General features: G+C 41.2%; 2 protein-coding genes across 4 annotated transcripts; one reads left to right on the forward strand and one right to left on the reverse strand.

The window, feature by feature from the left end:
• Positions 1 to 196: 196 nt before the first annotated feature.
• Positions 197 to 8711, reverse strand: LOC124119001 (distal membrane-arm assembly complex protein 2-like). 3 transcript variants are annotated; one of them, XM_046481354.2, is made up of 5 exons: positions 8656 to 8711; positions 8125 to 8315; positions 7728 to 7948; positions 1118 to 1280; positions 197 to 759 (listed from the first exon to the last, which is right to left on the reverse strand). In XM_046481354.2, the coding sequence occupies exons 1-5, from the start codon at positions 8680 to 8682 to the stop codon at positions 537 to 539; spliced, it is 825 nt and encodes a 274-aa protein (XP_046337310.1). In that variant the 5' UTR covers positions 8683 to 8711; the 3' UTR covers positions 197 to 536. The 3 variants fall into 3 exon arrangements, with proteins under 3 accessions (XP_046337310.1, XP_046337317.1, XP_046337325.1); XM_046481361.2 differs by lacking the exon at positions 8656 to 8711 and adding an exon at positions 8557 to 8589; XM_046481369.2 differs by lacking the exon at positions 8656 to 8711 and adding an exon at positions 8502 to 8523.
• A 121-nt stretch (positions 8712 to 8832) lies between these two features.
• Positions 8833 to 13135, forward strand: LOC124119019 (ATP synthase subunit s, mitochondrial-like). Its single transcript, XM_046481384.2, has 5 exons — positions 8833 to 8893; positions 9679 to 9776; positions 10997 to 11205; positions 11643 to 11805; positions 12779 to 13135. The coding sequence occupies exons 1-5, from the start codon at positions 8840 to 8842 to the stop codon at positions 12906 to 12908; spliced, it is 654 nt and encodes a 217-aa protein (XP_046337340.2). The 5' UTR covers positions 8833 to 8839; the 3' UTR covers positions 12909 to 13135.
• Positions 13136 to 14668: the final 1533 nt, after the last annotated feature.

Below are 14668 nucleotides of genomic sequence, written 5' to 3' on the forward strand. Positions count from 1 at the left end.
TCTTCACACGGTTTATTGTCCCATATTCATATCAGACATTTTGGTGGGGCACGGGTGGCCCAAGGTGCTGCGACTCACCGTGCAGAGTTACGTCCCTTTGCCATGCCAGAATCCTATGATTGTGGGTTCAAATCCTGGTTCACCCCTATTAATTCTAGGTTGGTCAGCACCATACCCATGCTTGTGGTTTTCACAGAAGTGGCAAACGCCCGAGACCTGCATCACTTTGGGCTTTCCTTCCACATTAAGCTGACATGCCGCGATGTAACTGGAATACTGTTAAAAGCAGCATTAAACCCAACTCACTCATTGGTTGGTTGGTCACATGAACATACTGATATGGAACACTTAAACAGATTAGAAAACAGTCCCATGCTGAAAGTATGAGCAGTGTACATGCTTAACATACACTGGACATTCAATCTGACAGTCTTCAGCTAGTGTCCAAGTTGTTCCAACTGACACTGGACTGATTTCAATATTCATAATTCACAGCCATATATTACACATTCTTCAGTTGATAGGGAGAGAAATTATCAAGTCTTTGTTGATCCTATAGACTCTGTCTTCATAGCTTCTCTGGATTGTGTGTCTAGTTCACTATCTTGCCCCTCTTGAACATCCCCATGGTCAGCATCAGATGCTGTAAAGTCCACACCAAACACCATACACTCCGGTAGAGATTCCTCCAGGAGTAAAACCATCAACTGGAGGTGCTTCACATTCGGGAGATTGCTCAGCTTCAAACCTTTCAACTTTCTGTAAACAAGGCATAGTTGTCATGTAGTACTCCACTTCTTATACTTAATGGGGTATTCCCTATTATTCCATGATACACATGATACACCAAACTGATTATTTAGGGCTGTGGTGTTGCTTGTCACACCAAAGACCCGTGTTCGATTCCCCCAATGTTTACAATGGGTGAAACCCATTTCTGGTGGCCTCCCCCCTCCAAAGAAATATTGCTAAAAGTGGCATAACACCATACACACACTTATTATTTAATTATGTAAACATGGAAAATAGTATGAAAAATGGAGAATCGAATGCAACAACACAAAGTCATGCCAGTTCTTTTTCTGAATGGATTTAAGGCAAGTTTGCCACAACTCACTCTAAATGATGAAGACAAGCCAGGCCATCCTCGGTGATCTGATCACAGCCACTGATGTCCAGGAACTCAAGACTGTGTTTAAATGTGTGGAGTCGGGACATGCACCAGTCATCTACATGCGGACAGTTGCTAAAACTCAGGTATCTCAGCTCACTCAGGTTAACTGTGAAAATACAATAATAGCATACAGGACCTAAGCATTAACTCACTTCTGTTACCTGTGAATATACAATAATAGCATACAGGACCTAAGCATTAACTCACTTCTGTTACCTGTGAATATACAATAATAGCATACAGGACCTAAGCATTAACTCACTTCTGTTACCTGTGAATATACAATAATAGCATACAGGACCTAAGCATTAACTCACTTCTGTTACCTGTGAATATACAATAATAGCATACAGGACCTAAGCATTAACTCACTTCTGTTACCTGTGAATATACAAAAATAGCATACAGGACCTAAGCATTAACTCACTTCTGTTACCTGTGAATATACAATAATAGCATACAGGACCTAAGCATTAACTCTCTTCTGTTACCTGTGAATATACAATAATAGCATACAGGACCTAAGCATTAACTCACTTCTGTTACCTGTGAATATACAATAATAGCATACAGGACCTAAGCATTAACTCACTTCTGTTACCTGTGAATATACAATAATAGCATACAGGACCTAAGCATTAACTCACTTCTGTTACCTGTGAATATACAATAATAGCATACAGGACCTAAGCATTAACTCACTTCTGTTACCTGTGAATATACAATAATAGCATACAGGACCTAAGCATTAACTCTCTTCTGTTACCTGTGAATATACAATAATAGCATACAGGACCTAAGCATAAACTCACTTCTGTTACCTGTGAATATACAATAATAGCATACAGGACCTAAGCATTAACTCACTTCTGTTACCTGTGAATATACAATAATAGCATACAGGACCTAAGCATTAACTCTCTTCTGTTACCTGTGAATATACAATAATAGCATACAGGACCTAAGCATTAACTCACTTCTGTTACCTGTGAATATACAATAATAGCATACAGGACCTAAGCATTAACTCACTTCTGTTAACTGAATATACAATACCAGTAAAACCCTAGATATTTTTAATATTTGTATGCTTATCCTGCATTACTCCTTATGCATATTACTGCTTGTTCTTGACAGGGAAAAGAGCTGTGTGAAGGTCTTTGCTCGAAGAAGCTGTTCCAACTAGCTGAGAGGCCAACCCTCTCACACAGCTCCGACGTGACCAAGGGAAGTGATGTCACGGATCCTCACATTACTTTGGAGTCCAAAACATCGGAAGGCATCATGGGGAGTCAGCTCTGCGACTGCGCATCTCTTTAAACGCAGTATTGCAGGATAATTTTACAAATTAAAAAATATCTAGGATTTGACTAGATTTTGTACTTATCATGCATTACTCCTTAATGCATCTTTATCCTACGGAATCGGTGGAAGGCATACCTTAAGATGTCGAATTTCATCTCAGATCTCTGTTTCCCTCAGCCAATCCTTGACTGTGTGGTCGGCATCAAATGACCAATCCATGGTTGGGAACCAAGAGTCAGGTTTGCAGTGTGTCAAGGAACGACACAGCCATAGACGATAACCTTACTTAAGTTAAAGTTGTAGACTGACGTAACGAGCCGTATGCAAGGGGCAGGAACCTTCTACTCCAGGGCACTTAAGCCAGCGGAGGTCGAGAGGCTTGCCCTGGGCTTGAGGCAAGGTCAATGGTGTCTAGTAGTGGTGACCTGTTGGGCCACTACTAACGGACCAAAACTGTGCGTCCTCCAATGCAATATCTCGCAGGTAGTGACTGGAGAAGACTGTATTTGATCGCCAGAAACACCCCTCCATGATGGACGCACATGATGTCCAGGGCGTGTAGCTCACTGACAAGGGCTGCTGAGCGCCAGGAGGAATATCAGATGGTAGAACGACACTGTGTCGAGTGGCTCGAAGGGCGCGTCTATCAGCAAGGTGAGAATGATGTTCAGGTCCCAAGCTGGTGGACAAAATTTCGCCTTCTGGTCTTCCAACCTGAATGAGCGGAGCAGAGCCTGTAGTTTCATCATGCACCGTTCTTCCGGAACTGTCAGGATGGAGTTGAGTGCCACAATGTAGGTCGTTGTGTTTTGGGAGACCGTGGTCTCGACAAACAAAGGGCGAAGGCATCTGGGTGGAGCTTCCACTCTGTGGGGGCGACTTTGTCTAGCCGAGATGGCACATTCGCTAGGATGTTGCGACAGCCAGGAATGTGTTGGACCTGGAACTGGATCCACCAGGTGAAAGAAACAGAATATCTGTTGAAGGAGCTAGGGTAAGTGAGTCATCGTTCCTTGGTTCCATAGACACCAGATGACGGTTATGTTGTCCGTCGAGATGGCATGTCTGAGGGCCTGCTTCCAATGAGCGATGGCCAAGATAAGCGCTGCCAGTTCGAGATTGTTCATGTGCCATAGGTGCTGTTCATAAAGAGGTCGTTAGCCCTGTCAAGCAGACGCTGCCAAAGACATTTGATTCCACAGTTCACCACCGATGGACACCAAGGAGCCCTGGCGCCTGATGTAGGGAGCCAGGAACATCTGAACTGGGCACAGTTGAAGCCTTCCTCTGTCCGTCAAGTCCTGTGCTGAGGTTAGGAGGCCTAGGAGGACTTGCAATTGACGCAGGGTGCGTGGCTGGTGGAGGACTGGAATCAGGTGTGATTGTATGCGCTCCCACTGGTCCCTGGGTACAGAGAGGAGGTCGAGGTGTGAAAGAGACCCCGATAAACTGAAGGCAGAATGAGGGTGTCAACTCTGACTTCCTGAGGTTAATCTTCCAACCCAACTGGTATAGGAGCCCTGCGGTGAAGGAGAGTAACTGTCACAATGATTCAGGAGGCAATCTTCGATGTAGGCCTCGAACTGAATGTCCCGGAGATGAAGGTACGAGGCTTTCGGCTTGGTAAGCCGTGTGAATAGCCATGGGGCCGAAGAAATTCCACAAGGGAGGACCACTCATTTGTAATGGACCCGGTCGTTGGGATGTATAGGGACATGTAGGTAGGCGTCCTTGATATCCAGGCTAATGAGTACATCCTGTGCCTGGATCCTGGATCGCAGCAGCCTGAGCATGGTCATCTTGAAGTAAGGTGGATGCGCCAGGTAGCATTTGGTGAAAGCGACGAGGTCGTGTATCATAGTGTGTCTGTCCAAGTCCTTCTTGGGGTCAAGGAAGATGGGTGAGTAGAAGCCTGGTGTTATGGCTTGGGCATGAACTATGGCTTCCTTGGCCGGCAGCATCGAGATGTTCTGGCATATTATATACCTATTCATTGGGATTGCTATTAAGTAAGACACTTCTTTCTATAGGCATTAAAACCTATTGTGAGGTTTTACTTTCCAGTCAGGTTAAATCTCATAAACATGGACGTTGTAATGTCCCTGGGATTTTATAGGATATTCAAGTCATATTTGCTATAATATCCCAGGGATTTTATATAATGTCCTGGGTATTTTATTAATATAACTTCCGTTCAGATTGTAACATGTAATGAAATGTAAAATCAAATGACAAATGTTTTCTTAATATATCCCGAGGATCGAACTCGCAACCTTCATATCTGTAGCCTAGTGAGTGTACCATGAGGCTACAGAGGTGTTGATAAGCCTCACTGGTTTTTAGAATGTCTTTTTCAAGATCTGTACGCCAGCAACAGATATTTTACGAGTGTTTCCTAAGGTTCATGGAAAGTATGTTCGAAATATAAAAATGTTGATAAATGTTGTTTTAAGTTTCTTTTTTCGGTTTATAAGTATGGAAAAACAATTTCCCTCGGTTTTGGTAGACAGAGCTTCGCCCCCTTGGTTTTTCCCTCTCCCCAGGGCATGCTCTGTCTACCAAAACCTCGTAAGCATGTTTTCTCCAATACGTAGCTGCTGTTGAGTAAGGGGGTAGATGTCCGCTATGGGGGACAACATGAGAGGCGGATCGTCTATAAGCGTCATTTTGTACCCCTGCCTGATGATGTTGGTGACATAGGGGTCCCCTAGGATCTCCCAATTTTGCCAGAATCGACCCAGTCTCCCACCTACTTGCGAGTTGATGACTCGGACAGCTGGGGGTGGGAGGTCCTATTCGTGCATGTCTGGTGGTTCACTTAAAGTCCTTGTGGTCCCCACTTCCTCTTTTGGAGTGGCAAGCGTCGGGACTGGAATGAGCCCGAGGACTTGCCTTTGCCTCTGCCTCTCCACGGCTGGAGAGTGTTGAGCCAGACTGGGACGACTTAAAGGAGGCTGGCTGTGATACCCTAGCCAGGGCCTTGAGGGCAGTCTTGTCCTGGGCGAAGGCTGAAACTCGGGAGTGGGTCTTGGAGACCTGTCTGTTAAATAGGTCAGAGGAGGACCAGGGTTGACGAAGTAGGTCTCTCTTGAATTCTGGGTCCCAATCCAACAGAGCAAGATAGGAAAGGTGCCCCTTGGTTGTAAGTTCAACCAGATCAGCTCGCATATGAGAGCACATATGCTCAACCTGTTGTTAGAGGTACGATAAGACGGTAGTTAGGTTGTCTATCCGATGCAGATTATCCTCTGACAGGTCCTGGAGCTCTGGAGGACGACGCAATAAGAGGGAGTTGCTTTAGAGAGCAACAAATCTCAGTTCCCACGTAGGCGAGTTTGTTGTCTGAAACTCGTACTGTGGTGGGACGGTTGGACCCGGCCTCGTCTAACACACCTGGGTTTACCATTGTTTTCTTTTTTAAGAAAACTCCATCGGGTGTCAAAACATTATGCACATTTTAAAACATACAATGTACAAAGATACAAACCGTATGCACAACACAAGCTCAATGAACATTAACTCAAGAAGCAAAACATGTGAGGGTTTGAACAAGTTTTATGCTACAGATCAAAAACAGGTCTTCACTCAGCAAGTGACATGAGTAATGTGAGGATCCATGACGTCAATTTCCTTGGTCACGTGGGATCTGTGGGAGGGTTGGCCTCCCAACTAGTTGGAACAACTTCTTCAAGCAAAGATCTTCACACAGCTCTTTTTTCTGTCAAGAACAAGCAGTAATATGCATTAAGGAGTAATGCAGGATAAGTAAAATATATAGTGTACAGGACCCAAGTATTAACGTGCTTCAGTTAACTGTGAATATACAGCGGTAATGGAAATGGTTCAAATGGCATAGACAAATGGAAGCCAGCTGGATAAGCACAGATAATAATCAAAGCAATAAGTCCCAAGCACTAGGCGGATAGGTTCCCTGGTCACAGTTCATGGCTGGCTGGTGTTTTCTGATGTCAATGGCTTCTTGTAGTTTTCTTTGTTGCCAGGTGTTGGTGGTAGACAGGACTTTGATGGTTTCCCAAATGATGTTATGGTCTTGGTTCTTGATAACATTTAAGCCTGCATTTTCTAAATCCTTTTTCTTTTAACTATCAGCTTGAGTATATTATTTTTATTTTGTCTAGGACAAATTAGTTCCTACACTATGACCATGATAAAAATTTCATCAGCTCATTGCTGGAAATAACAAATAGGAAACACCTTTTTGTTGGATCTACTTTTTCCTGTACTTATATTGCTTCTCTCTCATTAATCATGTTGGGCTTCCTCGTCATATTGTGATTCTTGTACAAATTCATCAGCATATATAACTCAACACACTTACTCAGTATTCACCTAATGAAGCATCTTACCGAGGCAAGGGAGTTTACTGACGATAAAAGTCCAGTTTCCACCCTTGCTGAACTTGTCTGCAATTATGGACTTATATTTTGGCTGAACTAACGAGTTTATGCAGAGTCCAATCAAAATCGCATAACAAAATCAACATCTTGTTTGTAAACAATATTGATTTCAACGTGCAGCATTCTGTCGACTGCAGGATTTGCAATTGATGTGTACCGTCAACTGGGCGTCATCAGAAATTTCCCCAATCTTTTCATGTTTTTAATTAAGATGCTCACATGAATGAGTGAGGATGGTTTTACGCCGCTTTATGCAATATTCCAGCAATATCACGGCGGGGGACACCAGAAATGGGCTCCACACATTGTACCCATGTCAGGAATCGAACCTGAGTCTTCGGCGTGATGAGCGAAACCCTTTAACCACTAGGCTACCCGACCGCCCCGATGCTCACATGATTTGGCGCGAGGTAAGACCCGTTTTATTACAAAATGTATCAGATCACCTTCACTGGGCGCCGCCAATTTGTATGAAGTAAATGCAAGTGATATGAGAGAGGAATCTGACTGGTCAATAGGAGGGGCATAGAAGGGATATAATTCATAATAGCAACTGGTGGCACTACGATTGAGCCCAGAAATTCCAGCATAGTTCGGCAATGGTGGAAACTGGACTTTTACAGTCGGTTAACTCCCTTGCCTGTGGAAGATGCTAAATGTAGGGGCAAGAAGTGGCCATGAAACATCATTACAAACAATAAAGAAGTTGTTATCCATAAATGTTTCATGGTCTCATCTTCCAATCTCAATGTCCTCAGATCTTTGTTTAGCGGTTGCGCGAACTAAGATCTGATCTTTATGAGATATAATGAGATTGCTTTTCTACTTACCAAAGTTGTCCATTCCTATGTGCATAAGACTTGTATTGGAGGCATCCACTGCTTCCAGCTTCATCCCCTCCACCTTTCTGTTAGGGAGGTAGTATTTCCCATCTTCCTCCATCCTGAACCATGTGTCTCGGTCCACAAACTTCACAGCACCACCACGCTTTACAATGAAATGAGACGTGGCCAAATCAGGTCCTAATATCTCATGCCGTTCAGGTAAGTATCTGTCAATTAAAGATTACATTCACTATGAAATGTCATAGAAATAAACCCACACATTTATCATACTTAATAACTCAGCTAATGACCAATACATATAGAAATTAGAATAGAAATTAAATTAAGGATGGTCTGGTTTTCTGATTCCATCAGTTATTACTTTACGATTAAATGCTCTTACTTTTGAGAGCGCTTCTGCATTTCAAACTCTGCAGCCTTGTACATTTTCCTTATGCCATTGATACTCCAGTCATAATCCCTTTGGAGCCACACTAGGAAATCATTGGGTACTCCTTCCCTTTTGTCATAAAACTTTTTGCTATAATTTCTGCAGCTGTAGGTGGAGAGCCACTTTTGTCTTAGCAATGCTCTCTGAAAGGAAAGGGAAAAAAATGGAATTTACAGGCATGTAACACCTTGAAGACATTGTGTGTGTGTCGGATAGTATATTTTATTGTTTGAGTACGTGTTTTAGTATGAAGTGAATATAACATGTTGCACTATAACAAACATTATTCTCTGAAAGTTGCATTATCTGATTATGATAATCTAGATGACCTTCATAAAATAACTTGAATGAATATGTCAGGTATGCTAAAATGCATGCAAATACCCATCTGAGTGAAAACATCACGCCAGATCAATATTTGCAGTTTCTCACTATCAGGTTGATAACGTGTATCAGCCCAAAACACTTTTAAAAGAAGCAAACCTGAACATGCTGGATTAGAGCAGCCATTTTGAGTCGCTGCTAACATTCATAAACAATTCAAGTAATAGTTATCATGTATAATATTGAAACGCCGCTGATCTTCATATATGTATTATTACCCAGAATATACATTTACCAAATTAACTGCAATGTAAATAACATCAAACTATATAGTCTTTTATGCATGATAGAAGTGTCTACTCATCCCCAGATGGCGCTGTTACATAACATCGTCAAGGTGCTTGTCACTTCGTCAGTCTTCTGCATATTACGAACTATTTACCTTTTCAGAATCTAAGACGTCTGAGTGTTTAATTACAACGCCATATTGCGTTTAAGTATTACACAAAAATTAAAGTTTTAGATCACGACGAATTAATAAATTGAGTGTAATGAATAACGAAAACTAACAATTTCAAAATACAAAGAAGCGTCTGTAAAATATCTCTTGCAGTACCGATTATTCCGCAATCTTTATTGTCCTCGATGTATTCAGTAATACTTCATTGTTATCAGATAGTCTGTGTAAAACTTACAAAATCCTGTGTTTGTAGGATGAACTATATGTAGTGATTTCGTACTTTTTCAAAATCTGTTCAGGATGTAATATATGAAAGTTATCGGTTCATCTGTTAGATTGCATTTGCTGCCCGAGTTAACATGGTTGAAGATTTGTTTACTTTTATGTTAAGTCGATGTAACATAAACCGTATTAGAGGTTAATAAACTACATATGACAAGATATATGTATGTTATGACTGAATGTATCAGCTTATTTTGTCTTTGTGTACCATAAACTGGGCTATAGATATAACCACAGGAATCCAACATTATGGTTAAAACAATCAAAATTTATGTCTTTTTCAATATGAAGCACCCCTAAATATGTATATAGATATGTATCATTTTATATTGATGATTTTTTTTACAGTAAAAAAGGACATAAAATGTAATGACTTATCAGAACTTGATGTGACTGGAAAAAATGGTGAGATTTGGTAACCACAGCTTATGTATTTACAGGAATCCTGTAGAAGCCTATCAGTGAAGCTTGCTGGTGCTTCAGGGACTACTGTGCCATCAAGATGTCTATGGGGATGGCTCAATTCTGTTTTCAATAGGTAATTATAGTTATAAGTTCTGGTATGGAAGCTCTTTCATATAACACCCATGAAAATAGTTATAGTTAGATGAGCTCATTGGTCTATGGAGCCAGGAGAACAGAAGGTCGTTCAAAAGACGTTTAAAGATGGAACTTCTTGTTACACTGCCTGGCCCACGTGATTAAGGTGCTGAAACAAGGACTGGTTGGCTGAGAGTCAGTATTCTGTGTCTGAGTTGGGTATTTATGTTAAACTGCAGCACAGTATCTCACTGGGCTAGCACTATAAAATCGGCATTAGTCCGAACTAGTACAAGCAGACACACACACACACATACACACACACATGTGCATATATGTCGCTGTGTAAGTGCAATAATCTTGGAACAACTTTACGACCCCATTTCACCTCACGTCACTTTTAAGTTATGCTGACATGTCTATTTATGATGTTCTAAGATAATGTTTGATGGTTATTCTGAGGTCTACATAACGCATCTTTCTTGTAAGAGGCCATGTAATGCCTTTGTTAACTACAGATTGCATAGACTAATGCATAGACAGGTAAACTACATGCAAGTTTATAGGGTCTTTACTTCACAGTCTGGTGCACATATCCAGTCAGGTCTAGACTTTGTAGACCCCTCAAACTGTTCTTCAAACAGTACTTTGTGGTCTACTTGATTGACCAATTGATAGTCCATTATGCCATAAATTGTAAAGGATGGTACTTGCGGTATCCATATTAAATTGTGGCATGATATCTCAGTGGGCTAGCTCTATGAAATTGGCAATAGTTCAGATTAGCATGCGCACATACATGTACACAGTAAAAGCATATCGGCAGTTGTACATGCATAGATCTGTACAGACAGACCAAGGATCATTATCTCATGTTGAAGTGATACAACAGAGAAAGTAAAATATTCATGCCTTTGGTAACCACAGCTTTGACCTGTATGTCAATAAACGCAAAAGACCTGAAGCTTTGCTGTAATATAGTGCAAACCCTCTCACTCATAGTCTCTCCTGTTGTCCTTCCATGCTGTGAAAGTACACACATATACACTATTGGTGAAATGATAATGTATCTTTAAGTGGCAATTTTGAAGTTGTATTTTAATTGAGACAGTTCACATAACATTGAAAGAATAAAGAAGCTCCGCAACATCACACTTAAAGAATAAAAAAGCTTAAATCCTGTATTAAAAAATGATAATTTTTTTTTTAATAATTTAGGGTTGATGAAGATCGTCTGAAGCTAGTAGGCCCTGACCGAGCATGTGCTGAGTGGATGTTAAGGTGTGGTGGGCGTGTCAAGTGGGTGGGTTTGAATCACTGGGAGAAGGACTACAACACACTCCCAGCCAGTGGATTTGACAAGTACAAGGTCGAGGAGATTGATGGTACAAAATCTGCTGTCATGAGCCTTGGATTCCCACACTTGAGTAGGTAACAAGTTGTTGCCAGAAATTACCTTAAAGTGTATATATGGCATTTATTTTCAAACCCATGGGGATCCTGGGTTAGAATTGGTCCCCAGCAACCTTTGCTGGTCGTTAGAGTTGACTTAACAGGGGTAGACACCATTGCTTGTATCCAACTAGTCTCAGTGTTCGAAATACCTGCCTGCCCGACCGTCCGAGACGGTTGATTTCAACTCAGGCTGCCAGATTTTATCTTTGTCATCAGTGAGGATATGAATAAGAGAGAAATGTTTTGAGTTTGTTTAGCAAGATTTATGTTTGAAGCCATTGTAATGAGTTTTAAGAACGAAGTAAGAATGGGTTTGAGCTCTGAACTTATGATGTACCGGAAAACTCATTCTTTATTCAACATCTGATGTATACTGCTTTTTGTAGCAATCCTGAATTTGTTGCCACAGGTGGTTTGACACATGTGAACAAAATTGTCCTCCATGACTGTCGCTATCTTGATGATGATGCCCTGAATTACCTCCCTCTTGTGAAGGATACTCTTCAACATCTTCAGATCAGCTCTTGTGGGGACATCACGGACAGAGGATTATCTCCCTTGTCTGAACTTGTGTATGTAGCTTTTGAACTTTTAAGGGCAGTGTAACATCTGTATGAATGCAAATCAGTTTAGTCCTGGTCCTGAAGGTCGTGTCATTCTTTCTACCTGAATGGGTGCTCAGTATGAAGTGCATCAATGCTCATGATATCAACCACTGGAATATCTGATCCAGATTCGGTTATTTACAGACGCCGACATATATCTGGAATATTGCTGAGTGCGGCATTAAACAACAAACAAAACACACAAAATATGAAATGAGTGAGTGAGGTTTTTTGCTGCTCTAAAATATTCCAGCAATATCACGCAGGGGAAACCTGGAATTGGCATCACACATGGTACCCATGTTGGGAATCAACATAAGCCTTGACAACCACCCTGCTTATTATCTCCAGGTCTCACATAGTGGTAAGCCTACACCAACCCCTGGACCCATCCCTGTGGCTCACGCAATCTCAAATTACCCGCTCTTGATTTCCATTTGCCAATTTGATTGGCTACACAACTAGGTCTAACATACCAATCAGAATGCGATTTACAAACCAGCCTCAATGTTGGGTTGGCCAGTCGTGGTAATTATGATCGAGATTTTGAGAAACATTAAAAAATTTACTGACATGCAAAAGAAAGCCCTCAAAAATCTTTTTGATGGAAAGGATGTCTTCATGTCCAATTCCACCCTTACCCGTCACATAACTGGAATATTGCTGAGTGTGGCGTTAAACAACAAACCAACCAACCTCCCTTACCATTTCCCTTCACCTTATGTCGACATTTGATTGGTTGGAAAAATGTCCAGGAAAATCAAGGGCGGGTAACTTGTGATCACGAGAACCACTGGAATGGATCCAGGGTTTAGTGTAGATTTACCAAAATGGGAGTTTGAGTTAATGCAACATTTAAGTTGCAAATCATCTAATTAATCTTGAAGTACCCATCCCCCTTTAATTGCCTAGTCTCAATAAGTGTTTACCTTGATTTCAGAAATCTCCGAAAGTTGATTCTATACGACCTGCCTGAAGTAAGGAACAAGTCTGCAGTTTTAGAACGACTGAAATCATCCCTTTCCAAATGTGAAATAGATTATAACGAAGAAGTGCAGAAGAAGTCATGAGCAAAGAGGCTGAACTTTCTTGTTAATTTAAACCTGACTTTGTAATTTTTGCAATTCTCATTTGTTTGATAAGTAATTATGTTGCATTACTTTTCTAGAATCATTTAGGTGAATTATGATTTGTCATATGATGCTGATATGTATCTATATGTAAGATTGAAGGTGAGACGAGGGTGAGAAATTGGTATGGTTGTGTATTGTCCCTAGAATAAACTGTACATATCAAAGTTTCTGTTATATTTCTTATCCCAAAGGAAGTATGCTTCCAGCACAGTGTTTCGAAGAAGAGGTAATCGTGATGAATGCTCCTGAACTCTGCAATTAGCAATATGCCAGACACACCACCCTCTACAAAATTGGGTGTCTGGGTCGGCCAAATCAGTGGGTGGTGAGAGCAATGCCCCACTCTGCCGGATCGATGACAGGCAATCAATCATGGACCCTGACCACCCACGGTTGCTTCCTACGACATAACATGACGTTTCAATGTTTCAACTACACTACTTACCAAAGGGTGCCCCATAAGGCACTTGGTTTCCCAAGTCAAGGAAGAATTATGTTTCCTTTTCCGATACTTTCATTTAGAAGAAATTACATTCCAGTTTAGAATAGGTCCCCAGCAACCTATGCTGGTCGCAAGAGGCAACCAAATGGATGGGCGGTCAGGCTAGTGGTTAAAGCCTTCGCTCGTCACGCTGAAGATCCGGGTTGGATTCCCCACATGGTTACATTGTGTACAACCCATTTCTGGTCTCTCTCTCTCTCTCTCTCTCTCTCTCTCTCTCTCTCTCTCTCTCTCTCTCTCTCTCTGGCGCTTCCTGTAGATCCGATTTTGCTCTATCGATTCTCCATTTGGATACAACGTGTGAGGGTCTCCGTGATGCGGCTGTCATGTTGTTACAAAGGAGTAACTTTCTACTCAATTTTGCCTTGCATACACAAAAATACATTATCGTGACATCGGGAGTGTATTAAGCATCTTGGGAAGATCCAGGCTAGAATTGGTCTACAGCAAACGATGCTTGTCCTAAGAGGTGACTAACGGGATCGGGTGGTCAGGATCGCTGACTGGGTTGATGCAAATTATCGTATCCTTATTGCTTAGATCGATGCTCATGATGGCATTCACTGGATTGTCTGGTCCAGTCTGGATTTTTTACAGACCGCCGTTATATAGCTGGAACATTGCTGAGCGCGACGTTAAAAAAAGTATCTATTAATAATTCTAGCAGCTTACATAAAGATAAGTGACATTATTCAGAAAACTATTTTACAAGAGTTTTAAACATGCCAACTAACGTAACAAGTCTAAAACATTCCTAATTAATCCATGAATCCAACTGACTGTTATGTTATTTAATAAATCACAATTATGTTTTGAAATGTGATAAAAATAACACTACGATATAAATTCAGTTATTTCAAGTAAATATGTTTTATATAATACTTTTCTTTATCAGATTTCATACATGTTAACGTGTATGTGAATCTAAACTGTATTGTACCTTTGTTATACCTTGTACACCTAAAGTGAGTGAGTATGGTTTTACGCCGCTTTTAGCAATATCACAGCGGGGGACAGCAGAAACGGGCTTCCCATATTGTACCCATGTCGGGAATCGAACCCGGGTCGTCAGCGTGACGAGCAAATGCCTGAACTACTTGGCTATCCACAATTAAAGAGCATGCATTAGTCATTCAATGTTGTATGTTTTAACAAAATACATGCCGTTATAAAACAACAGCTTCAAAGTGTGAAT

This window comes from Haliotis rufescens, unplaced genomic scaffold, assembly GCF_023055435.1.
Source record: "Haliotis rufescens isolate VD_foot unplaced genomic scaffold, xgHalRufe1.0.p SCAF_3, whole genome shotgun sequence".
In the NCBI taxonomy this organism is placed as follows: domain Eukaryota; kingdom Metazoa; phylum Mollusca; class Gastropoda; order Lepetellida; family Haliotidae; genus Haliotis; species Haliotis rufescens.

What these genes read in the sequence shown, in the direction of transcription:
- LOC124119001 (XM_046481354.2), bottom strand. Translation starts at nt 8,682, where the DNA reads ATGGCTGCTCTAATCCAGCATGTTCAG. An exon ending in CTCTAATCCAGCATGTTCAG is followed by an intron (nt 8,316 to 8,655) that starts GTTTGCTTCTTT and finishes CTTTCCTTTCAG; the next exon opens with AGAGCATTGCTAAGACAAAA. An exon ending in ATGCAGAAGCGCTCTCAAAA is followed by an intron (nt 7,949 to 8,124) that starts GTAAGAGCATTT and finishes TTTAATTGACAG; the next exon opens with ATACTTACCTGAACGGCATG.
- LOC124119019 (XM_046481384.2), top strand. Translation starts at nt 8,840, where the DNA reads ATGATAGAAGTGTCTACTCATCCCCAGATGGCGCTGTTACATAACATC. An exon ending in CCTTGGATTCCCACACTTGA is followed by an intron (nt 11,206 to 11,642) that starts GTAGGTAACAAG and finishes TTGTTGCCACAG; the next exon opens with GTGGTTTGACACATGTGAAC. An exon ending in TCTCCCTTGTCTGAACTTGT is followed by an intron (nt 11,806 to 12,778) that starts GTATGTAGCTTT and finishes CCTTGATTTCAG; the next exon opens with AAATCTCCGAAAGTTGATTC.